The sequence below is a fragment of the Phalangium opilio genome, unplaced genomic scaffold, assembly GCF_054372755.1.
Source record: "Phalangium opilio isolate 3A_F unplaced genomic scaffold, DU_Popi_V2 ptg000048l_1, whole genome shotgun sequence".
Lineage (NCBI taxonomy): Eukaryota > Metazoa > Arthropoda > Arachnida > Opiliones > Phalangiidae > Phalangium > Phalangium opilio.
Window position 1 is genome coordinate 2,928,886 of NW_028324170.1, and position 23,520 is coordinate 2,952,405.

Below are 23,520 nucleotides of genomic sequence, written 5' to 3' on the forward strand. Positions count from 1 at the left end.
AAAATAATTACACAATTGAAGCCAGTAACCTATATTAGGCTATTAGGCTTATAAATTTTATTTGTTAAATACATTATTAAGTTTTAATCGAAATAAAATGGGTTAATTTACTCTAAATTGACGAAAATGTTTTGTTCTTACCAAGGCTTAACGATATGAGTCCATTCCGCTTAATCATTTCTTTGCAACAAGAACTACTAGGCTAGAACTTTTTTTTTCAAATTAATTGTTTTCAATTACTATCTCTAACTTATTAAAAGACAATCGGAGCAAATACAATTTGTAACAAGATTATCTCTAAAAACTAACGGAGATTCGAAAGATATTTACCGACTCTAAAAATACTGTTACCGGCGAAGGAAAGTTTGAAAAACTAATTTCTGCACTAAAACACAGCCGACTCAATCACGCGCTTGTGATGCTGAAAACTACAAAACTAATTTTAAAACCCACCGCAATTAGATAATTATGGCCCTGGATATTTTTATTTCTACGTTGGTTTTAATTAATGAGTAGTAATTTCAGAAGTTCATTTACTTCTGGTAATTTGTATTTCAAAGGGGCTGTGAAAAACACAGTAATACTTAAAGAAAAGAAAACATTTCACGTACCTTACATTCAAATGATTCCACCGAAAATTCTTCTAAATTGTTATTGGGAGCCCGACGAATACCGTGGCGACCTCAAACGATTGAAACCCGAAATAAGACGCGACGCGGTAAATTTAAAAATATTTGAACCGTCTGTATCCAAATAAAAATACGGCAAAAAAAATTACATTCATGATTTTATGGCAATATAAACTCTATAGTGCACGAATAAACACACTTAAGAATTAAAACATAAATTATGTACATTAAATATTAAAAAAAAAACAACGAAAAACAATTCTTTTTCGTTACTTTTAAAATTACTAATTTAACATGATTTTAAACCCTTTGAGCGTAAATCTAAGGGTTTTAATTACTAATCTAAAAAATACTTTCGGTGCCGTTCGCATTATGTTTAAAAAAAAGTTTAAAATAACCTTCCCATGATGTTAGGAAGGAAGATTTTTATAACGAAGTTAAAATCAATTTCTTTTTAAAGTCGTTAAATTCACAGATAACTGATGGTAAAACAAAATAGAAGTATAGAAAAGAGTCCAAAAGCTCGAACAGAAATGGCACTATCGGTAACGTGGATTTTCCATCCCAAGTTACGATGTGTAAAGCACTGCGCCATAATTTAAATTTTGATATTTTAATAATTTAGATAAAAGAAATAATTAAATAGGCCCAATTTCAATTGTAAATGATTAAACAGTCCTGATTTTAATTGCAAATATTTAAATAGGCCTAATTTTAATTGTAAATAATTAAATAGACCTAATATTTTTAATTGTATATAATTAAATAGGCATAATTTTTAATTAAAATAATTTAATGGGCCTAATTTTAATTGTAAATAATTAATGGGCCTAATTTTAATTGTAAATAATTTATAGGCCTAATTTTAATTGTAAATAATTAATAGGCCTAATTTTAATTGTAAATAATTAATAGGCCTAATTTTAATTGTAAATAATTAATAGGCCTAATTTTAATTGTAAATAATTAATAGGCCTAATTTTAATTGTAAATATTTAAATAAGCCTAATTTTAATAGTAAATATTTAAATAAGCCTAATTTTAATTGTAAATATTTAAATAAGCCTAATTTTAATTGTAAATATTTAAATATGCCTAATTTTAATTGTAAATAATTAAATAAGCCTAAATTAAATTGCGAAAAAATAAATAGGCCTAATTTTAATATTCTCACCTGATAATAGACTAAATCTGGCGTATTTTCATCGGGTGTCCAAATAAATTCGGCTGGATTTCCAGGATTACATTTTAACTCCAATGTTTTATTAAATTCCTCAAATGAGTCGACATTTTCCGCCTGATCTATGGTTTTATGTTTATATTCGCACAAACGCCCGGCTATAAACATAAACAAATTCGAAAAAAGAAAAAAAATAATAATAATAATAAGGTAAACTAATTAGTTTCGTTAATTAACATTAGCAAAAATAAAATATAATTAAAATTACCTCCAAGTGGGACGAAATTTCCACGATCATCTTTTCTCAAACCACCGTAGATTTTGTGACTCTAAATTATTTTTATAATTAATTATTATTAAAAATTATTATTAATTTAAAATAGTTTAAGACTTTACCGGTGATTCAATCTCTCTGGGTGTTTGGCCCACACCACCCTCCCTATTATTTGTAATGTAAAGTGGATGATACGATCCGAGAATTGTAGGATCATCACCAGCTTCAACAATAAAGGTGTAATTCCTTCCACGATTAACGGTAATCTCCGGAATTAGCATTCCGTTAATCCAATAAGAGATTCCCCATGGAGTAATTCCTAAGGAAAGTAATTAAGAAGCTATTTAAATTTAATTTATTTTAATTTAGTTAAAAATAATTAATTTAGATCTTACCAGTGATGGCTTTGTATCCTCTATTGCCACCGTTAGGTCCTATTCGGACTCTAAATGTTTCAGTGTCTTTAATGAAAAATTGGGGCCACGCGTTTGATGTTTGCGCGTCTTGGGTCACTTTATTTTCCTCGTCTTCGGCGAATAAAGATTCGCAATTGACTTGGGGTCTTCTGCCGAATTTAAGTTTAATCGTATCTATTGGAAAATGTTAAATTAAATTAAAATATCATTAAAATTCTAATAAAAAAATTGAGTTTTCATTAAAATTCTAAAAAAAAATTAAATTGTCATTAAAATTCTAAAAAAAAATTAAATTGTCATTAAAATTCTAAAAAAAAATTAAATTGTCATTAAAATTCTAAAAAAAATTTAAATTGTCATTAAAATTCTAAAAAAAATTTAAATTGTCATTAAAATTCTAAAAAAAATTTAAATTGTCATTAAAATTCTAAAAAAAAATTAAATTGTCATTAAAATTCTAAAAAAAATTTAAATTGTCATTAAAATTCTAAAAAAAAATTAAATTGTCATTAAAATTCCAAAAAAAAATTAAATTGTCATTAAAATTCTAATAAAGGGTTTAAAAAATAAATTAAATAAATTATCATCAAAATTCCAATAAAAAGAGTTAAAAAATTAATTAAATTATCACTAAAATTCTAAAAAAAAAGTTTAAATAAACAAATAAATTAAATTATCTCAAAAATTCTAATAAAAAGATTAAAAAAAGATAAAATTATTCTTAAAAATAGACAAAATTATTCTTAAAGATTAAAATTATGTAACTCTTACTTTTATTGTAATATTTTTGATGATAAGCGGCTTCATTTTTATTATTAACTCCACCAATGGCCGCAATGACGGATTGTTCTTCTCGGGGTCTTATGGTTTCATCCTGATTGTCGCTGCCAGATAAGGGTCGCTTATAGGTGACCATGAATAATCCGTCCTTCACTTGATAACTAATCATTTCCACGTTATTCTCCCCACCAAGTTTCGAATCGGGACAAGCTCCATTAGTTCCGGAACACTTTAATAAAAAACCATTAATTAAACAAAATTAAAACCAAATAAATAAATTAAATTAAAAAGACGTATACCTGGGCTTTAGAAGTCAGTAGATAATCATCAACTCTCGCTACACCATTATCCCTATCGTAGAACGCAACGACAACATCTCCACCAATCATTTTAGCCACATTTTGATCACCGCTCAGTCCAAAGGCCAAGTATTCCTTCTCGGAGACTTTTCCTTGTAATTGAAAGTAAATATCGTTTCCGACGATTGACCACCAGACTTGCATTTGTCCCGAGAAGAATTCTTCGCAATTTTCAAATTGCAGATTCTAAAATTAAAGTTTCGTCAATTATTATTCATAGAGAATTAATTATTAATACTAATTAAATAATTACGGAGGCTTTCAAAGCTTGAACGTCAGCGGGAATATTCAGACTTTTAGGTATTCTAACGTGTCCGAAATTTTCTTTGTAAGAGATGCAATAAAGTCCGAACCAATCAATATCGAAAACCGTTAAATCCCCCGGAAGTTTAAGGGTAACGTCCTTGCCAGTGTAACCCCTGAGTTTGTTTAGGCTAAGAAAAAACGATTTAATTTCGATTAGTATAAAATATTTCAAAGAAATCGAATTTCCCCTCAAGAGTTGTCATTGGGTCAAAGTTTCAACCAATCAAAGAAGGGAACGCGAATAAATTTCGCGTTCCTTTGTTTGTTTTCAATTATTACCTTCCATTTTCATCGGGTACTTTGACGCCCCTCGGATGAGGGTTGGCTCCCATTCCAACCAGGAAGAAGGCATCGGGCGCGGCACCATCGTAATGAAGATCTTTAATGTGTATTGTTCGGCTATCTTTAATCGTGACGGGTCCGGAACGAGTTCCATGGGCGTAATTGGGAATTTGGCCAACTTCTTGTTCCCTGGGCGCTTGAAAATTATCGGGGATGGTGACGAAACCAAAGTTAGCCTGTTGTAATATTTAAATAAAAAACATATTAATTTCTTCCGGGTTAATTAAGTAGTAATTAAATTATAATTACGCTGAATTTTCTGCACCATACTGCCAACCATTTAATATCTCTGATAGTACGTTCGGATGGTAAGGTTATTAAGATATTTCTGTTTTCGTAAGCCCTCAAGACATTTTCGGTTCCAAGTTCATCTGGAACGATGAAACCGTCAGTTGACGGGTTAGACGAGGAACCAGCCCAAAAGAAGGCGTCTGAAAGAAAATAACCCTAAGTATGACGACAACCGTTTCCACTCGCGCACCTTACCAGGACCAGCTCCGTCGTAATGAAAGTTTTCGATAAAGAATGATCTCTGATTGACTGCATATACTGTCCCCCGGACCCCATGTTGGGTGTTCTTTAATTCCCCAATCTTCTTTCCCTTGTACCTGGGTAGTTTAGAACCACTGGTACCGCCTGGTGTGGAATTAGGTGAAGGAATTACGGGTGGTACGTTCAAGTCCCGTTTATTGAAGGTGACGTGTCCGAAGTTTTCTCGGTATTGTATGCAGTATATTGCTAACCATTCAATGTCAAAGACAGTCAAGTCATTAGGAAGGACTAAAGTGACGGCCGCGCCTTGGAAACCTTGTTTAATGCGATGTCCTTCGCTGCAATTTAAAGATAGTTCTTTTGGGTTCGCTGAAATAAGGGCGCGTTATGGGTTCAGTTTTTACGGAAACTTACGCTTCTCCATCGTACGGAACTTTAACCGCGTTTTCGTGGGAAACCCTACTTCCGTTTCCGACCAGGAAGAATGCATCCGGGGCCGCGCCATCGTAGTATCTGTTGAAAGAAGTGATACGATATTATCTTATCTTTTGGCTAAATTAACTAATAGACAATTTCGTGTATTTACAGATTAGGTATGAATATCGTCTTCTCATTCCTAACAATAACTGGTCCCGATCGAACACCATGAGCGAATGATGGAATTGGTCCAACTACTTTGGGTTCCGGTGGTTCAAGGTCATCCGGGATAAAAATCTCCCCAAAATTGGCCTTAAATAAATCAAGAACAAAAATGATCAATCAACTTGAACTCGATGACATATCCAAGGCCAAAGAACTCACGGCAAACTTCCGGCACCAAATCGAAAGCCATTTGATGTCCTTGATCTTCTTGCCATTGGGTAACTTGATGGCTACGATGGCGTTATCGTAGTTCTTAAGGACATCCTCGCTGTTGTGTTCGTTGGGGACGATGAAACCGTAAGGTGATGGTTTATCGCCTTCACCGGCCCAGAAATGGGCATCGGGACCCTTGCCGTCATATGTCAAACCAGTAATGATGAACGTGTCTTCATTGGCGACGTACACTGTTCCCTCAACATCGTGGATTGTGTTTTCGAATGTCCCTAGTCGCTTACCGTAGTATTTAGAGGAGACACCTTCGGGATAGGGAAAGTATTAATGAGTGGACCTTAGAAACCCTATTGGGGATGGGAAACAAAGGCACTTTGTTGACGCAAAAACCAACCACAGTTTGCACGAGAAAAAGGATCCTAGTATATCAAGGACATTGTAAATTTAATTACAGCAGGAAGGAACATAAAATTTACTGCTTTTCTTTATAGTTAAAAGGTTCTGGTTTAATAGTGAATTCCTAATTTTAACTTAAAAGTTTGATGAATAAATTAAAATTTAGTTTTAAATTAAAATATATTTGTGCAAATTAATTTTGACAGGTTGGACTAGATTTCTTTGAAAGAAAGAAATAAATAAATATATTGCGTCTATAAGAATATAACCTTGGACATAATAAATAAATTTAAATAATATTTTAAAATTTGGGTCACAGATTTTTTTTTCTTTTTTATAACTTATTAATTTCCAATGTAAATTTAATACGGTCGATTATGAGCTTAACGTATTCATAAATTTCGTAATTCGGGGGAAAATAAATAGACCAGTTGAAACTGTGGCCAATATCAATAGAGAGAATAAGCTGTCGTGTTAAACGTAAAAGTATTTCTACAACAAATCTGAGATAACTAGGTACATTTTAACCGGGTCCGACCATTAATTAAACCGTAAAATAATAAAAAAATTGCGATACTAAACGCTTGAGTACCCAAACGTGAAAAGAAGGGGCATAGAAAGGTGACAATAGGTCTGCATCATGGGAAACTTTCTTAGGCATGTCCTCAAACCCTTGAAAAAGCTATTTCAAAGGATAATATAACCTAGAATATTATAAATAGAATATGTTTAATTGTTTAAAAGTTATACTTTTAAATCTATTATCCCTGTTTCTTTTATTCTTATACTTTTGTTAAAATTTGTCAATGCGTGGGACATTCCTTAGAATATGACCCCAATTTTACTGTTCGGACAGCAAGTCATTTTAAATTTAAAAATCCGCCTATTGAATTTGGAATCTTTGAAAATTAAATATATTAATAAATAACTCGAAAACAGTGAGCCGGACGGTAAAATGGAGACAGAAGTTAAATTTCCTACTCAAAATCGCCCACAGAACACCCCCCTTAATTTATGGCAGACTTATAATAAACACCCTGTATATACGATATCTTTCTGTAAATTTATAAAAGTGAATTACCCCTCGAAAAAAATACACCGAGGGGCCAGTCACTTCGAAATTAAAGGGGGGGTTTCGATTAATCCTTAAAATCCCTCACATGCTACAAAAAATACGTGTGATCCGTAATTGGTGTATACGGAATGTGAAAGTGATTAGCCCCTCGTACCAAACCACCCCAAGTTATTATAATTATCTTGGCAAATGCTTAAATTTAATAGCGATTTCCACTGACTGCTCGCGGAGCGCTCCCATGGAGCCATATAAATGGGAGAAGTAGTTCTCGGCTTCGTTAAAGACTGTTTTTGCTAAATCAGGGTCTCCTATATTTATTGCTCCATGGGAGCGCTCCGAGAGCAGTAAGTGGAATTCGCTATAAGAGTTGTTGTTTAATTTGACTACATTTTCTAAATATGTGAGCGAGAATCGGGGTTGTTGGGAGAAAGTTATACAACTTGGGTCATTACCATAACAGGTTTTATTTGTACGTAATATTATACTTTTCCGTGTTACTAATGCTAATTTCGACTTTCTTAAGTGATGCCATTGAAGACATCGTTGGGCTGCTAGCAATATGTAATAGGGTTCTTGGGGTCGGAATTTTAATTAATGTTCGTTAAGAGAAGAAAAAAGTTAAAATAGCTGAAACTAAGCGGTGTCTGGAAGCTTTGGATACTTCAAAATATCGATCTATGGTACTTATTCCTACGCTAAACATCATTATGGTTTTAAAATATTTGATAGGAACGCCTTTTAATGGGGATTACAGAAAAAAATATAAATATACAGGGTGTTTCTGATAAGTCTGGCTTAAATTAATGGGAATGTTCTTTGGGAAATCAATTTTGAGTCGAAAATGTAACTTCTATCTATGACATTTTGCCTTCAGGGCCACAATTTTTCGAGTTATGTTTGGAGTGTTTTGGGGATGACCCCTTAATTAAATTAGAAATCATTGTTTTTCACTTTCTTAATTAAATTTAAGGGGTCATCCCTAAAACACTCCATCCAATCTTAACTCGAAAACAGTGGCCCGGACGGAAAAATGGAGATAGAAGTTACATTTTCGACTCAAAATCGCTAAAAAAATAACATCCCCCTTAATTAAGTTAATTTATGCCAGACTTATCAGAAACACCCTGCATATTAAAATCAGGACCTATATATGGAACTATAAATAAATTTCAGAGGATCAATAATTACGCTCGAAATAGATAATCTGAGGACGTAATTCAGCCTATTGACCCTTTAAGTTTCAAGTATTTTTCTAAAACTACTTGTTCCGAATTTAACCCTTTGGTTATATTCCTAACTAAACCACAACAAAACTAGGTCAAAATGCGTGAGATAAACACGAAAAACCTTGTAAGCGTCAAACGTATCTATCTATTTCGTGACCCAAGTCCATCATCCTGAAAATATCTGGCAAAGTGCACATTGAAAACTATTGTCTTAGGTACAAGGTGACCGTCATAAATTTCTCATCAAGTTAAAAGCCAGCGATTAAACGCCTGGTTGAACGCAAATCCCTTTTGGGGATCTCTTGACCACTATCAACATTATATTCCCGCCTAAATTATAAGATATACAGTACGTTGATAATTCCCGCCATTCTAAATTTATTCATGGGCAAGAAAACAAGGACCCCCATGGTATTTAGGGTCCATTGACCCCTATCTAATCTTTCCCTGCGCTGGGCTGAAGCCAAACTAGGTTCTTTTTGGAATGTCCGAAAAAATAAAGACTATTTAGAACATAAACGTGAGAGGATACGCCTTTTGTATAGTTCTTTCTAATTTGAAACGAATTCCGAACTTTGTTTCAGGTATCGTTCGTGAAATACCGTTTACCCACCAGCTCAAGAACGTAAGGGTCAAGTCTCGAAGGAGAGAGAGAGAGGGGGAAAGGGGAGAGATAGAGGGGGAGGGTTGAGAATGAAAACACGTAAAATCGTGACCATAATTTCAAGGAAGCTACCATAGCATTTAAAAGAAACTTAGTCGGAAACAGTTGATGGGAATATAAAAAGAAAAAAAAATACGCCCATTGGTACCGAGCTTCGAAAATTATTAGGAGACTGGTAATAAAGGTTAACAATCGCTATTGTCTATTTTAAATTTTGTCTTTGAACGGTAGTTGCGCAACAACTCGGGGTTGGATTTATGGTTTTTTTGCAACTTGTCATCGAGTATAGTTTGGTAGAGGCAAATCAGTATTCAATTTATTTGTACAATTCAATGTAAAGAAATTAAAATTTTCACCAAGCTTGGGGTGAAACCTTTTGAAATCAGCGTGAATTTGTTAGAGAGGTTAAAATCTGACAAGGGAATCACGTGAAATTTGAGGCGAACTGTCATAAATAGTAAGGGGAAGCTTTTAAGGGTGCAAATCAGGCGAAATCATAAATGCAAAACAAATCAAAAACATGAAATCGTAAGGAATCACCCGTAACTTTAAATTATTCCAGGCCAAGTACAACAAAACAAACAAAAAGTGATTTGCCCCTCAAAACTTGCATTTCTATTCTGTTCATTATCTTAACTATTAAACTAGTTTTCTAGCGTTTAAAAAGGCAAAAATTAACAAAACAAAGCTGGTTTTTCTCACCACTTAACATCAAAAGTAGACAACACAAAGTTCCAAAAAGTTCGCCAAACATTTTTGAAGTTAAAAAACTCGCGCACCCGATCAGGAGCTCAAAAATGAAGATTAAAACGCAATGTTTTCTTTTTCACCGACGACCACTCTTTTTTAAAAAATGTGAGAAAATATTTTTTGGCATTAAATGAGGCGCACACGCGGTATAAGACGGTAGAGTTTGTATTTGGTTCTTACTCTAAGGTAGTTACCACAAAACTGGTCTAACTGGTAAAAGCCAAAGGACCAAAGCAGAGATCCCAGAGGAAAAGTTACCTAAGAGACGGGGCCGGGGGGGGGGGCGTCAATTTGCAATAGTTTCAAAAATATGACGCTAGGGCGGCACTAACTGAACTTATCATATACCGAAATCAAAAGTAAATTAACGTAAAGTTGTAAATTAATTTTGGGTCAAAAATATCGTCAAGTACCCTGCCTGATACAATTAAGGATAGTGTTTAGCGCCGGTGGTGAAACGTACTAGTTTTAGCTACGCTTCGATTTAATTCACTTTTAGTAAGCTGCTTAGTTAAAACTAAAGGCGCGCTCCCACCCACCTTTCTCTAACGTAAGCTATAGTTTCGTAATGGTTACAATGGAAATAATTGGCGGGAAATGTTATAAAATCAGCGTGGGGTTGTACAACAACAGAAACACTGCCAAAGGTCTATCAGAATTACAGGCTTCAGATTCTCGGTAAATTTAATTTCACTCAGCAAGAGAGAGAGAGAGAGAGAGAGAGAGAGAGAGAGAGAGAGAGAGAGAGAGAGAGAGAGAGAGAGTTTCGAATCGAAAATTGAACCACTCCCATAAATATGATTGCATCACGCCACGTTTAATCACGCAGTGACTTCATACATCATGAGAAATCAACGTCCGGCGTTGTTTATAATGTCCGTTTTGCCAAGTCACTCGGCATTAAAACCAAAACTAAGAGGTACTTTAGAACAACTTAAATTTGATTTAAAAGAAATATAGGTCAAGGCGGTGGGACCGCGGGTGTTGTTCAAAAACAAAATATAAATATTTTTCTCCCTCTTGGCAAGAAAGTGAAATTTTTAAACTAGTTCCCAGATCTTAATAAATATTTGTGGCGTTGATGAATTTTAATAAGGTGGGTTTTAATCGTAACCTTCGATTTCAACAGGATATACGAAATTTCCCTTTCAAAGGGATATCCCCCAATATTTTAATATCCCGGTAATATCGAAACGGGGTTACTAAGAACTTAAATGTAATAATAATCCGGCGTTAAATTAAATCGCTGTCAACTTGCCAAGCGATAAGATTGATGGTAAGGTTCCTCAGAGAAATATGTATCGGAAGTTCCAATTTTGCTTCCTGGATACTTCCGGGACTATATTAATACAATAAAACTGAAACTAGAACCCCACAAAGTACATGATTCTTCAATAGGAAAGGTCACTAACCCTGGGAAAAAATCGATTTATGGGAGGTTTTTCTAACTACAGGAAGGTTCGGGTCCCTCCGGGTCACCAGTAAGCTTAAGTATTGTATATTTCCTCTTTATAACTCATTAATATTCAAAAACAATCCATGGTTTGACCCTAAGGATTTAAAACCACCCAAAAGGTCACCGAAACTCGAATGGTCACGCGAAATTCCTATTTAAAATTTCGCGCCTTATTTCGCCGGTTAAATACCGTTTTCCATTGGCTATATCAATCTGGCGCCATGGAGCAATATTATAGGAGACATGGATGCATTTAATGCAATTTTAAAGGAACTTTGGTTATCACTCCAACAAAACTACTCCATAGAAAATTCCAATAGTAAAGTTCCGCTGTCTGCTAAGTAGGCCTATGTTTCTAAGCCTTGTAGTGAAATTATCTTTAAATTATTATAACTTTAAGTATGAATTTCGAATTAGCTAGGGCTATAATACCAAAATCCTACGTTCAACAAGCGGAGGATTCAATTTCATCGAGAAATAGGAAAATATCTATATTGTTCGAGCAGGTAGACGCTAACCCTTGGCTATGCATGCATTGAGAAAATTCGAGATTCGCAATAAACTAAAAATTACGATTTAATTTAAATTAATTGAAGTTAAATTAATGACTAATACGTTAATGTCTAAATAGAAAAAATGTCCGGAGGAAGGCTGGGACGATATGAGCATAGAGTTGTTACTACAAAATCTAGCGGCAATGGATAGTAACAACTTTACGGGAAATTGTGGGGTTGGTGAGAGAGAAGCAAGATTTGCGTCTTCCATAGTGGAACGGAGACATTTCAGGCATGAATACTATATGCCCCAATCGCAAATTAAATTGCTAATAAGTTTAAATTAATTTAGAATGGGGCATGGGATAGGGAGGTCAGGGGATATAGCTGAAGTTCAACCAAAAGCTGCTGGTTCGAGTTTAATGAACAAATTAACTAATTCCATGGTTTTAAATGTACTCCGAACTTGCGGTAGGATTTAAAAATAATTAGCGATGTTAATATTATAATTAACTTATAATTAATATTATATTATATTATAGGTGTGCCTTCTGTTAAATCTTGTTTTGTTGTTCCCTTAGCAACGGGAATGAGCTTAGTTTTATGTCTATTATCGGTTAAAAATAATAGGCCAGATGCTAAATATGTTTTATGGCCAAGAATTGATCAAAAATCTTGTTTCAAATGTATATGCACAGCCGGTAAATATTTTTGGATGAAAAAGAAACAACTATGGGAGTTAAAAATTTAAGCAATTGTAATTTTTTAGGATTTGAGGCAATAGTCATAGAAAATGTGATAGAAGGTGATGAAATTAGAACCAATCTTGCAGAAATTGAATCAAAAATAAAAGAATTAGGGCCAGAAAATATAGCTGCAATTTTAACAACTACATCTTGTTTTGCTCCAAGAGTGCCTGATAGGTGAATTTAATGTTTCAAGGCAAAATTTTAAATTTTTCTTTTAAAACTGACCTATTTCTTAGATTAGAAGAAGTAGCACAAATATGTAAAAAACACGAAATTCCACATATAATCAACAACGCGTACGGGGTACAATCTACAAAATGTATGCATTTAATCTCTCAAGCAGCTAGGATCGGCAGAGTTGATGCCTTTGTTCAGAGTACAGATAAAAACTTCATGGTACCAGTTGGGGGTTCAATAATAGCGGGATTTGACATTAAAGTCATTGAAAATATTGGAAAATTATACCCAGGTTATTATAATTAATCTAAATTTTTGAATTACTTTGATTTAAAATAAAATCCCATCTTAATTTTATACAAATCAGGAAGAGGGTCATCTACACCCACTATGGATCTCTTCATAACACTATTATCCTTAGGTTTAAATGGCTACAAAGATTTGCTCCAAAAACGCAAGGAAAACTACAATTATTTAAGAGATGAACTAACAAAGGTCGCGACTAAACATGGAGAAAGATTATTAGATACTAAACATAATCCTATTTCATTAGGTTATTGTTTTTCTTTTTATGTGCAACCAAGGCCCAAATTTTGGGCCTAAATAGCCAGCCTCCTATCCTCTATTCACATTATTTTAAGCCTAAAATTTGGGCCTAAATAGTGTCCCTGCCTAGGGCCGGAAATAAGAAAAATTTCTTATAGGACATGTGTCCAGTGACCCCCTGTTTGACTGAAAAATTTATAGGACATTGTCCACTGGAGTGTGCAAAAATAGCATCGCATTTCCATAGTCAAGCTATCAAAACTTCGGAAAATTTATTGGTCAAACTGTCCAGTGTTCCCCTTAAGTTTTAAAAAAATTATGGGACATTTTGAAATTTTATTGGACAATGTCCAGTGTCCTGTGCTTATTTCCGGCCTGGACCCTGCCTATTTAAGCCCAAAAGTTGGGTCTAAATAGAAACAGTCTGAAATAATACTTGACTCCTTCTAACAAGGGTTTTCCCCAAAATTTAGCAATGACTTTAGACAAATTCTCTAAACAAAACCAAACTCAAGACGTAACTAAATTAGGTTCCATGTTATTCACAAGATGCGTGTCTGGAACCAGGTAAAACCCGTCATTCCCTAAATAACACCTATGATTCACCAGCCAGTGACCAAAAGAAAAAAAAAACAATTTTCGCTTGCAGGGTAATCTCTAGTGACGATCACAAGACAATCAATGGACATGCTTTTACATGCTGGGGGTCTCATTCTAATTGTTATCCTAGCGTGTACCTAACAGCTGCTGCCGCGATAGGAATGAATAAAAACGACGTTGATTTGTTTGTCAAACGTTTGGACAAAGTTTTGTCTAAAGAAAATGGCAGCTAAACTAACTGATTTTGATAAAAATTAAACATTTACGAACAAATACTGTAACTTCTTCATTTTTCTACAAACCAAAGAGCATTTTTTTATGTTATTTCTAATAACACGTGATAAATCTGAGAAATTATAATAATTTTGATTTGTAAACTAATTATTTTGTTGCATTAATAAATTTAAGTAAAAAAAATTTATTCAAGAAACTAAACGGTTTTTGTTCATTACCATCCAAAGTCCATAAATTTGAAGTAAAATATAACATTATCAAAACAAATCATATGCCTGAATTTTCAATTTTTATTATTTGTAGGTTTTAAGTTTGAAATAATTATATTTACTTCAAAATTAATGAACTTTTTATAATTAACTTGTCCTAAATTGGGTGTTTTTAAAGCCTCTTTAAATGACTTTATTAAAAATTAATAATGAAATTCATAAACACACACACAGGTTTTCCCCGATAAAAATACCTTTTCACGCGTAATCGCGTTTTGTTCACCCGATTGTTAGTCACTGTCCGAATCACTCGCGCCACGTCGGTGACTAGAATGTCCAACTTGAATGGTGAATTTGTATTCTTGATCGCATCCCATGTAAGCGTCGCTCATGTAGTATAAAGTGTACATGTGCTCTCCCGGACTGGGTACCACAAAGTCCAGTTTAACTTTGGCCTTTTGTTGAAGGGTCAAACGTTTGATGGAAATCAATGAGTTGGTTTTGGGATCGCCAATAACGACCCACCATCCTTCCTCGCGTTTCTGTAAATGAAATTAAGATTTAGTGGTCGGTAAAATATGGTATTTGAGTTAATAATTACTTGAGGGAAGAATGGCGCAATTACTGGACCAACTACTTCATCTTCGCGTTCCAACTGCACAATTATATTTACAGTTGAACCACTAGAATGAAATGTAACTTAAAATTAACATTAAAACATTAAAAAAAAAATGTTATAAAACGTACCTTCTAAGTGAATCCTTATCTTGAACTTCGTAAGTTAGTTCAATATTAGGATAACGATTACAAAATCTGGCGACATCCGCCATCTGAGTTTCCGTCAACTGAAGTAATTTGTCTCTGTCCTCATCCTCTAATTCCATAACGTCAAAAACAGTTTCCACTTTCTTTTCAGCGCATCTCTTAATAATTTCTCCAGTAAAATGTGGTAACTGCTTCAAGTAGGAGTCTTTACTCCACATGGATTGCGTGACCATTTGAGCCAATTCCATAGCAGCCAAAGCCGGGGATAACCAACCATTTGAACTCAAAACGTCAACGCAGGCTTGGATTAAACGAACAGCCTTGCTTAAGATTTCCTCAGTATCTGATTGGAGTTCCGCTGATAATTGCATCCTCGAAAGATGAGCTTGGAGTAAGAGATTAGCCTTAACATGAGGGTCACTAAATTTGGGATTGGTTAGTTTATGAGGGAGGCGGTTCGACAGTTGTCTTAAGATGTTATCCTCGTGGTGTCGGATTGGAATGTTTTCATACTCGGCTGCGGAGCTAATGATCTCGAGTAAACCACGGATTTTGGTCTTGGCGTTAAGGGACATGCTGAAGAGTTCAATCGTGGTGTAATTGATGTAGTAATAAGCGGCAATCATGCCTAAATTCAATGGGGAAACGTCCATTTCGTCTTCAATGCTTATACACTAAAAGAAACATTGTTAAGTACATAGTAGACCAAAAAATAAGCCAAATTCCGTACCTTAGATTGTTCCAAATCAGTCAGGGTATTCTCGACTAACTCTGACAAATGATCAGAGAGATGACGATGGGTAACTCCTTGCAAATTGTAATAATTTGGATTCTGAGTCATTCTTCGGTAAAGGAATGTCCAGGTAAGGTAATCCACAGCGTCCTGTTTATTCTCAACAGTTTTCGTGACAATTTCCGCGTTAAAATGATCATGTAGGCAATGATCCAAGTGACTCTCAACCGGCAAAGGTTCGTACAAGAATTTCTTATAGAAATCTTTCTTGGAACTTTGACAAAGTAAGACGCATTTTCCGTCTTCGTCTTCTAAGGGACGATTAGCTTTCCCGACCATTTGAAGGACATCAGGGATGGCGTAATCTTCGTAAGTATGGATCTTTCCGTTATAGGTTTGAGTATCCATTATAACAACCAAATGGGCGGCTAAGGATAAACCCCAGCAGAGATTTTTGGAGACAACTACAACTTGAACGGCGCCACTATCAAATAACTGCTCTACTAATCTCTTATCTGATTGGGATAAACCTTCGTGAATATAACCAACGCCATTACTCAAAGTTTCTTTTAAAGTCTGGAAGTTTCAAACCATAATAATTAAATCGTTAAATCCTAAAAGAAATTTGAACAGTTTTACACTTACCTTATCGGTGATTCTTTCCAAAAATGGCGCCATGTCATCTTCAGTGCAATGCAAAAACCTAGAAGATTGTCCTTCTGAAGCGGAATAAGTTAGAACATCAATGGCTGTCAGTCGAGTCTGTTTTCTCGAAGGGACAAAAACGATGCAAGGTTTTCTGGGAGAGTATCTGACGATGGCCTGATAGACGGGTTTACTCATAGCCAAGAGACGCGAAGCGTTATGGGTGATGTTGAAGCCTTGAATATGAAGTTCCAAGGGAATTGGACGCACATTTGGATGGAAATTAAACGTGGCGTTGGTATTGGCACCCAACCATTGAGCTACATCTTTGCTATTAGCTAAGGAGGAGCTTAGAGCGATAATTCTAACTTGACGCTCAATTTGGGATGAAATGTATCTCATCCTTGAACAGATAACTTCCAAAATTGGCTATGAAAATTTGTACCACAATAATTTAGACTTAATTAACTATAAATAATAACTTAAATAATAAAACAAAACTCACCCCATCTTCCCCTCCAATTAATTGTAACTCGTCAACGATGAACAAATTAATGTTCTGAACATTCTTTCTCTGCTTCCATCTTCTGGAGAGGACATCCCACTGTTCAGGCGTTCCAATGATGATATTACCTTTGGCCAGAAGTTTTAAATCCGTGCTTGTTTCTCCAGTTAGGGTTACAACTTTCTTTCCCAACATTAAAGCAAACTTATTGGTCCAATCACTGAATATTATTTCAGCCAGACTCTCTTTGGGGGTAACATAGACGCATCTACCATCTGGAACTTGGGCAAAAAGCCTAAGAATTGCGAATTCCGCGCAAATTGTCTTTCCACTGCCAGTGGGAGCTCCGATAAAGATGTTATCGTCGCTATTATACACAGAATTGAAGACTGAAATTTGTAAATAAAGATTAATGATAGGGCAATAAAACATTAATTTAGTTTTAACTTTTAAGTTAATGATTCTATACCTTGTGTTTGAATTGGGTTGAAATGTGGGAACTTTTCATTATAGAGTGCTTCAAATTTGGGGTTCCTTAAGGCTGAAACTGGTAAAGGTTGCAAATCGAGCAATTCAGTTGGGGGAGGATATTTCTCGGGTAAAATCAAATGATGAAACGAAACTGGGAGTTGAGTTTCACTCGCTATTAAAAGTAATGTATAAACAAAATAAATTAAAAATGAATTAAAACTAAGTTAAAAAGAAACCCCATTAACTCACCAATCCAACGATCAGAGACAATTCTGATAAAATATTGAGGTGGCAATGGTTCAAAAACGGGAACAAAGAACTTGACAATGTGTTCATCTTGAGAAAACTTGCTTTTAAGCAGAAAATACTCGTGATGAAGAATAACTTCGCTATCAACGTCTTCCACTAAAATCCAGAAAGCTTCAGAAGTTCCGTGAATTTTTTCATCCCATTGGAAATCAGGGGTGATAGTTAATTCAACCCTAAGAGTTGAACGCGTAATGGGTTGAATATGAGCGGATAATTCCAATTTGGGGAACTGATGGACGTATTTGTGAACTGTTTTCCCAAGTTTAGGTACTCTAAGAAGTTCACCAATTTCATTTGGACCTAAATCATAAAGCCTTTCCCATGGGAAATTCTTCTTTTCAATCTTTTTAACAACTTCTTCCGGAATTTTTTTAAATTGTCTCAAAGGAGACATGGACTGCCACATTCTCTTATCAATCATCTGTAATTAAATAATTACTTTAGTTAATTAATGTTTGAAATGATTGGTTTTTCGGATTAGGAAGACGTACCTTGCAAAGTGATAAAGCTTTATCAGCTAACTGGGCCCAACCACGATGTAAGACTATCTCAAAAATGGCTCTCATGAGTCGAGCCGCGCTCTGAGTGACGTAAATCATATCAGCCATAAGAGCTAAACCTTCCAGCTTCAATTGAGAGATGTAAGCTTGAAGTAAAACATTAACTTTGGCGCTCGATTCCTCCATGGACTCTTTAATGGGGATTGGGACTCTTTCCATCAGTTTCTGCAACTCTAATTTCTCTTCCTTAAATAATAAGAATTAAACAATTTAATGAAGATTTTATGAAGAAAAGAAGGGATGGGGGCGGGGGAATATAACTGACCTCTCGGACTGTGATGTGTTTGAACTCTCCAGACAAGGAAAAGACTCTAAACAATTCAATTTCACTTAAGGTTGGTTTTAAAAGCTGATTATAAGTTTGAATAGTCTCGTTGGTGCAGTAATAATAACTGGCGATTCTTCCCAATTCCGTCAGTTGGAAAATTCCAGATTTTTTGTCAAATTTAATCAAGTTGCTTTTGCTCAAGATTGAGGCGGCCGTGTAAACTAATTCGGCTCTTCTTCTCTCCAAAAGCGGGTCCTCTTTAGCGTCATCGTGGCTAATACCATAAAGATTGGGCGCCCTCAACATTCTAATATAGAGGTAAGTGTAACCCAACCAATTGGCCGCGTCCTTCGCATTCTGAATATTCCCTAAGACAATCTCGGCATTCAACATATCAGGTAATTTACTGACAAGCTGACTTTCAATAGGAAGCTAAACGAAAACCACAATAATTAAGTTAAAAAAAAAAGAAAAAAAAAACTAACTGAGAGAATTCAATTACCTGTTGGTTAAGAAGGGAGAGATAGTACTGAAGTTCACTGTGATTCGTGATCAAGATACCTTCCCCTTTGGTATCATATTGAGGTCTACCGGCTCTTCCCAACATTTGCAAAACATCCAGGGCTCCGAGTTCTACCCAACGTCCCTTTTCAGGGTTATAAATCTGAGTTCCTTTAATGATGACAGTATGGGCGGGTAAATTGACACCCCAAGCTAAGGTGGCTGTTGATACAAGGACTTGAATATGTCTATCGGCAAACAAATCTTCAACCAGAGTACGATCTACTCTGGTCATACCAGCATGATGGATTGCAAAACCATATGGTAACAAGTCTTTAAGTTCCAAATTCTGAAATTAAGTCGCAACTAACTAAGTGAACCTTTCTAAAACTGCAAAAGAACTAAATTAAATTAAAGATGTTGTTTAACTCAAATCTTTTTTTGATTAGCCAAATAGAAACTAATCAAATTTAGACCTCGAGTTAATATTGCTTTATCTCCCGTTTCTGTACACAAGTTTTATTTAACAAAACTTATGCGGTAAGCATTGGGAGTAGTGTTTGGTTGAAAATTTGGAATGAATAAAATATAATAATAAACTTTTACCTTCACTTGATCAGCTTCAGTTCTCAAAACTTCGGTAGAAGCTGATCCTTCACGTAGAAAATTCCCCAAGGTATCTTTCTCCAAACACATATCTCTGACTGCTCTAGCAGTCTTCCCAGTTTCCTTTCTCGAATGAACAAAAATCAAAACTTGATTCTTTCCAGCGTGTTCCATGATTTTTTCATATAAGATCTCATTCATGATTTGAAATCTCTTAATAGCTTTCTTTTCAGTGACTCCAATGTACTGTTGTTCTAATGGAACAGGCCTAAAGCTGTTATCGAAGAAGTAAAGACCAGTGGCGGCCTTGACTCTTAAGAAATTCGACACGTCTTCGTAATTGGGGAGAGTGGCACTAAGTCCCACTAATCTGACATCTTCTTGGGTCATTTCAATGTTTCTAATGGTTCTAGCTACCAAAGCTTCGAGTACTGGTCCTCTTTCATCGTGAAGTAGATGAATTTCATCCTGAAACAATAGGATATAAACTTGAGAGGTCCTAATTAAAATTAAAACTTATAAATCAACTTACAAAAATCATCAATCTGACGAGTTGGGTGTAAGTTCTCTCCCCTCCTTTTCTAGTAATGATATCCCATTTTTCGGGAGTGCAAACCAAAACCTGAGTCGCGTTTATTTGTTCTCTAGTCAATTGATGATCACCAGTTAACTCGGAAACGGTGATATTGTAAGAACTTAATCTCTATTAAGATTAAACACAATTAAACCAAAAATAATCTAAATAAAATCATTATTAATTTAGTAATTTACCTTTCCAAAGTTGCCAACCATTTCCTGTACAAGAGATCTCATGGGTGCAATATAGACAATCTTAAAGTCATCAACATTTATGGTTCCATCAGCATTAATGTGTTTACCAATCTCTCTCATCATACAAAGAAGAGCAACATTGGTTTTTCCAGCGCCAGTTGGGGCGCAAAGTAAAAGGTTCTCATCGGCTTCGATAGCCACCTTGTAAAGTCGACTCTGAATTCTGTTTAAACTCTTATAGCCCTCAAAAGCGGGTTGGGCATATTTTGGGAGTCTATCAATAGGAACCAAGGACTCGGTAGATTCAAATGGTTTGGGTTTTAAAGCGGGAACGTGAATTTCTTCATATCCTTTTCTCTGTTTTCTAAATGAGCCATCAGGGAGTTGGCAACGTTTGTTTGCCATAAAATGACTCCCCTGAGTGAAGACCAAATCTTCAAGGTCTAAAGTTTTGCATTGTTGTAACTATAATTATTAATTATAAAAACATTAATTAATTTGCCCAATTTTTGATGCAAGAAGTAATAGGAAAAGTTCAGGTAACAACATTGTACTGTCGTGTTATACAATAAATAAATATTTAGTATTGATATAATTATAACTTAAGAACTGCATTTTTCTAAATATAAAATAAAAAATATTAAAACAAATATAATTGGTCTCTTATTGCAAAATAATTAGCATTTAATCAGTCTTGAAAACGAGGAGTATTGCGCCGCCATTGTTTTAGTGACGTCTGCTAAATCGAACCCTTTATCCCTATGGGATTGGTTTGAATTCTCGCGGGCTGAGCCCCCCCCCCCCCCGGTAGGGTAAAAGCAGGGCTGGAAATAAGAAAAATTAAAATTTCTTATACCACATACATCGTCCACTGGAGTGTGCAAAAAATAGTGTCATATCTTAATAATCAAGCTATCAAAACTTCAAACCCCCTTAGTTTCTAAAAATATTATGTCACATTTTAATATTTTATTGGACAATGTCCAATGTCCTGTGCTTATTTCCAGCCCTGTCCTGAGAAATTTTCCCTAGCAGACACCACTACGCCAAGGGTGGCCCAGTTTTTTTTTTTTTTAAGACTAATTAAATGCTAATATTTTTGTGATAAGAGATAATTTTATTTTTCCTTTTATATTTAGAAAAAGGCCGTTCTTTTAAGGTATAATATTATGTTACTTGTCCCCTTTCATTTAAAATAAATAAATAAATACCTGAAAAGCTCCATCATCATCCTGATCCATAACTTCCAAATCAGCATCAACTCTGGCTTGTCTAGCTTGAGCCCTGCGTTCCCGTTCTTCCTGAACTATATCCTCTTTATCAGTGCTTTCCAATTGACGCAGGATCTTTTCCAGCTCAGAATCTGCCATCATCTTTTCCCTAATACTAGCTTTTTCCTTTGCACTCTGAGATGAAGCCAATAAAGTGCAATAAAGAACTGAAAAGATCAAAAAAAAAAAAAATAACATTAATAAATAATTAATTTAATTTCCATTAACAAAAATTAAATAATAAAGAATTAAAGATTAATCATCTTACTCATTCGACGGTGTTGTCTGAGAACTTTAATGAAATCAAACTGATTAAATCCTAACAAAAGAACCAGTTGATTTTCAGCATCACGATCATCAGAGGCTGTTTTTAAAATTTTCATCACATCCGCGGCTTTTGATTGGGCAATAAGAGGATCATCATAGAATTTCCTAAGTTTTCTTTGCAACCAATACGCATCAATATCTCTGGGATGAAGTCCTTTGGAATGTTTTCCTCCTGATTCTTGACCAGGACCTAAATTGGTAGCGTGAAGAGTGTTGTCCAAAACTGCCTCCTCTCCTTCATTTTCATCAGCTGATTCTTCATCCCTTACTTCTCCACACATTTCATCATTCTTAACAATGAAACAAGGTTATTATTAAAACATTTAAAATTAGTATAAATAAAATCATCATAATTACCTCTTCTTCTGACTCTTCAAATTGAACATTAACTCCGTAAGTTTCATCTATATTCTCATCCATAGATTGTGTTTTTTCATCAACTCCATAATCAGTGATTTTTTTGCAAAGATTTACAAGGACAGCGTATCTTTCTTCCGCTAAAGATCCTAGGAGCATTTCAGTCTCCCTTCTCCTTTCTTTGTCTTTCATTTTATCATTTTTTAAAACAGCCAAAACTTCATCAGCCGCTCCACAAAGAATGTCTCTTGGCTAAAATCGAAGAGCTACAATTGAAAAATGCCCCCAAATAACTGGGTTTAAACACTAATGGGCCAATATTTACCTGATCCCCTAATGCTTCTTGAATAAAACTGAGTAAAACTTCGTAAGTTTGTCTAGTTTCCGGTGTTTTTGGTCTATATATGATTCCAACCATATCCTCAATTCCTTCAGACAGTAAAGTCTGTCCTTTCAATTTGGAGATGTCGTAGTGGTTTGAATCTCTCTTTTGTCTCCTGTTTTTTTTCTCACGCATCTCATTTTTGGTGGGTTTGGTTCTCTGATACCTATCCCCCATTCGAGAGCCTTCAAGCTTACCAACGAGTGAAACAACTTCACCCGTTGCTTCATCTCTAGGGCGTCTTTCGATAAGACGTGTGTCAGCTTGTAAAACAAGATTTGAGTTCTGCAAAATTAATGTTAAATAATATTGTAATATACGCCAGTTCCCGTTATTACAGACTAACTCCTCGTTGTTTTTAAAAAGTTAGGGTTATCGGCTTGACAAAGGCTTAACATTAACCCCGTTAACTTCTAATTTTCTCGAAAAATACAATTTAAACTAGCAAAAAATTTTACAATTTAGATCTCTTATTAAAAATTCATCTTAATTTTATACAACACTATAATCCAGTTAATAATTAACTAAAACTTACGGCTTTATATTCATATTGAAGCGAACGTGCAGCGGCATCCGCCATTTTGGAAAATTCTGAAGATTTTTATGAAAATTAGGCTTAACGTTGCCATGAAAATAACCGCTAAGGGGCAGGAACCGCCGAAATATTTTCTGGCGGTATTTACAAACAGCGTAAACAGTAGTACAAATAATGTACGGGTATCAATGGCAGCTTTGCAGCTGTGACAACGCTACTATTCCAATAGGAAAACAATTATAAACTCACATAGAAAATTAATAAAAGTCGACTCTTGTGACTAAGCATAATAAGAAGCTAATGAAAGAAGAGAAAATGTATAATTATTTTTATGAGTTTTACAGTTG

General features: G+C 34.8%; 3 protein-coding genes across 4 annotated transcripts; 1 reads left to right on the top strand and 2 right to left on the bottom strand.

Moving 5' to 3' along the window:
- Positions 1–769: 769 nt before the first annotated feature.
- LOC149673701 (protein Skeletor, isoforms B/C-like) lies at positions 770–10,393 on the bottom strand. Its single transcript, XM_089839385.1, has 15 exons — positions 9,655–10,393; positions 5,580–5,896; positions 5,365–5,507; positions 5,193–5,291; positions 4,773–5,116; positions 4,536–4,717; positions 4,224–4,462; positions 3,892–4,072; positions 3,579–3,824; positions 3,271–3,508; positions 2,479–2,673; positions 2,206–2,402; positions 2,078–2,138; positions 1,804–1,967; positions 770–1,215 (listed from the first exon to the last, which is right to left on the bottom strand). Exons 1-15 carry the CDS (start codon positions 9,704–9,706, stop codon positions 1,099–1,101), a joined length of 2,775 nt encoding a protein of 924 aa, XP_089695511.1. The 5' UTR covers positions 9,707–10,393; the 3' UTR covers positions 770–1,098.
- Positions 10,394–11,457: 1,064 nt separating this feature from the next.
- Positions 11,458–14,159, top strand: SecS (Sec synthetase). The gene is made up of 9 exons (XM_089839406.1): positions 11,458–11,664; positions 11,790–11,944; positions 12,005–12,123; positions 12,195–12,353; positions 12,422–12,575; positions 12,638–12,870; positions 12,946–13,131; positions 13,598–13,691; positions 13,774–14,159. The coding sequence occupies exons 1-9, from the start codon at positions 11,560–11,562 to the stop codon at positions 13,955–13,957; spliced, it is 1,389 nt and encodes a 462-aa protein (XP_089695532.1). The 5' UTR covers positions 11,458–11,559; the 3' UTR covers positions 13,958–14,159.
- Positions 14,160–14,329: 170 nt separating this feature from the next.
- On the bottom strand, positions 14,330–23,314 carry Brr2 (U5 small nuclear ribonucleoprotein l(3)72Ab). Of its 2 annotated transcripts, XM_089839382.1 has the most exons (19): positions 23,174–23,314; positions 22,582–22,923; positions 22,257–22,508; positions 21,841–22,189; positions 21,513–21,739; positions 20,302–20,766; positions 20,063–20,233; positions 19,531–19,998; positions 18,926–19,273; positions 18,421–18,855; positions 18,087–18,341; positions 17,536–18,016; positions 17,285–17,458; positions 16,816–17,204; positions 16,311–16,739; positions 15,663–16,241; positions 14,915–15,606; positions 14,769–14,850; positions 14,330–14,709 (listed from the first exon to the last, which is right to left on the bottom strand). In XM_089839382.1, exons 1-19 carry the CDS (start codon positions 23,216–23,218, stop codon positions 14,458–14,460), a joined length of 6,435 nt encoding a protein of 2,144 aa, XP_089695508.1. In that variant the 5' UTR covers positions 23,219–23,314; the 3' UTR covers positions 14,330–14,457. The 2 variants fall into 2 exon arrangements, with proteins under 2 accessions (XP_089695508.1, XP_089695509.1); XM_089839383.1 differs by lacking the exon at positions 23,174–23,314 and having other exon boundaries at positions 22,257–22,522; positions 22,582–22,720.
- Positions 23,315–23,520: the final 206 nt, after the last annotated feature.

Bases quoted from the DNA above. Each gene is read 5' to 3' on its own strand.
- LOC149673701 (XM_089839385.1), bottom strand. From the start codon at position 9,706: ATGTTTGGCGAACTTTTTGGAACTTTGTGTTGTCTACTTTTGATGTTA. The intron at 4,073-4,223 runs GTAATAATTGAA...GTTTTTTCTTAG, and splicing joins GTACCCGATGAAAATGGAAG to CCTAAACAAACTCAGGGGTT. The intron at 3,825-3,891 runs GTAATTATTTAA...CTTTAATTTTAG, and splicing joins TTCAAGCTTTGAAAGCCTCC to AATCTGCAATTTGAAAATTG.
- SecS (XM_089839406.1), top strand. From the start codon at position 11,560: ATGAATTTCGAATTAGCTAGGGCTATAATACCAAAATCCTACGTTCAA. The intron at 12,124-12,194 runs GTAGGATTTAAA...ATTATATTATAG, and splicing joins AAATGTACTCCGAACTTGCG to GTGTGCCTTCTGTTAAATCT. The intron at 13,132-13,597 runs GTTATTGTTTTT...CCCAAAATTTAG, and splicing joins ACATAATCCTATTTCATTAG to CAATGACTTTAGACAAATTC.
- Brr2 (XM_089839382.1), bottom strand. From the start codon at position 23,218: ATGGCGGATGCCGCTGCACGTTCGCTTCAATATGAATATAAAGCC. The intron at 19,274-19,530 runs GTAAAAGTTTAT...ACTTAATTTCAG, and splicing joins CTGAAGCTGATCAAGTGAAG to AATTTGGAACTTAAAGACTT. The intron at 14,851-14,914 runs GTACGTTTTATA...ATTTCATTCTAG, and splicing joins GATAAGGATTCACTTAGAAG to TGGTTCAACTGTAAATATAA.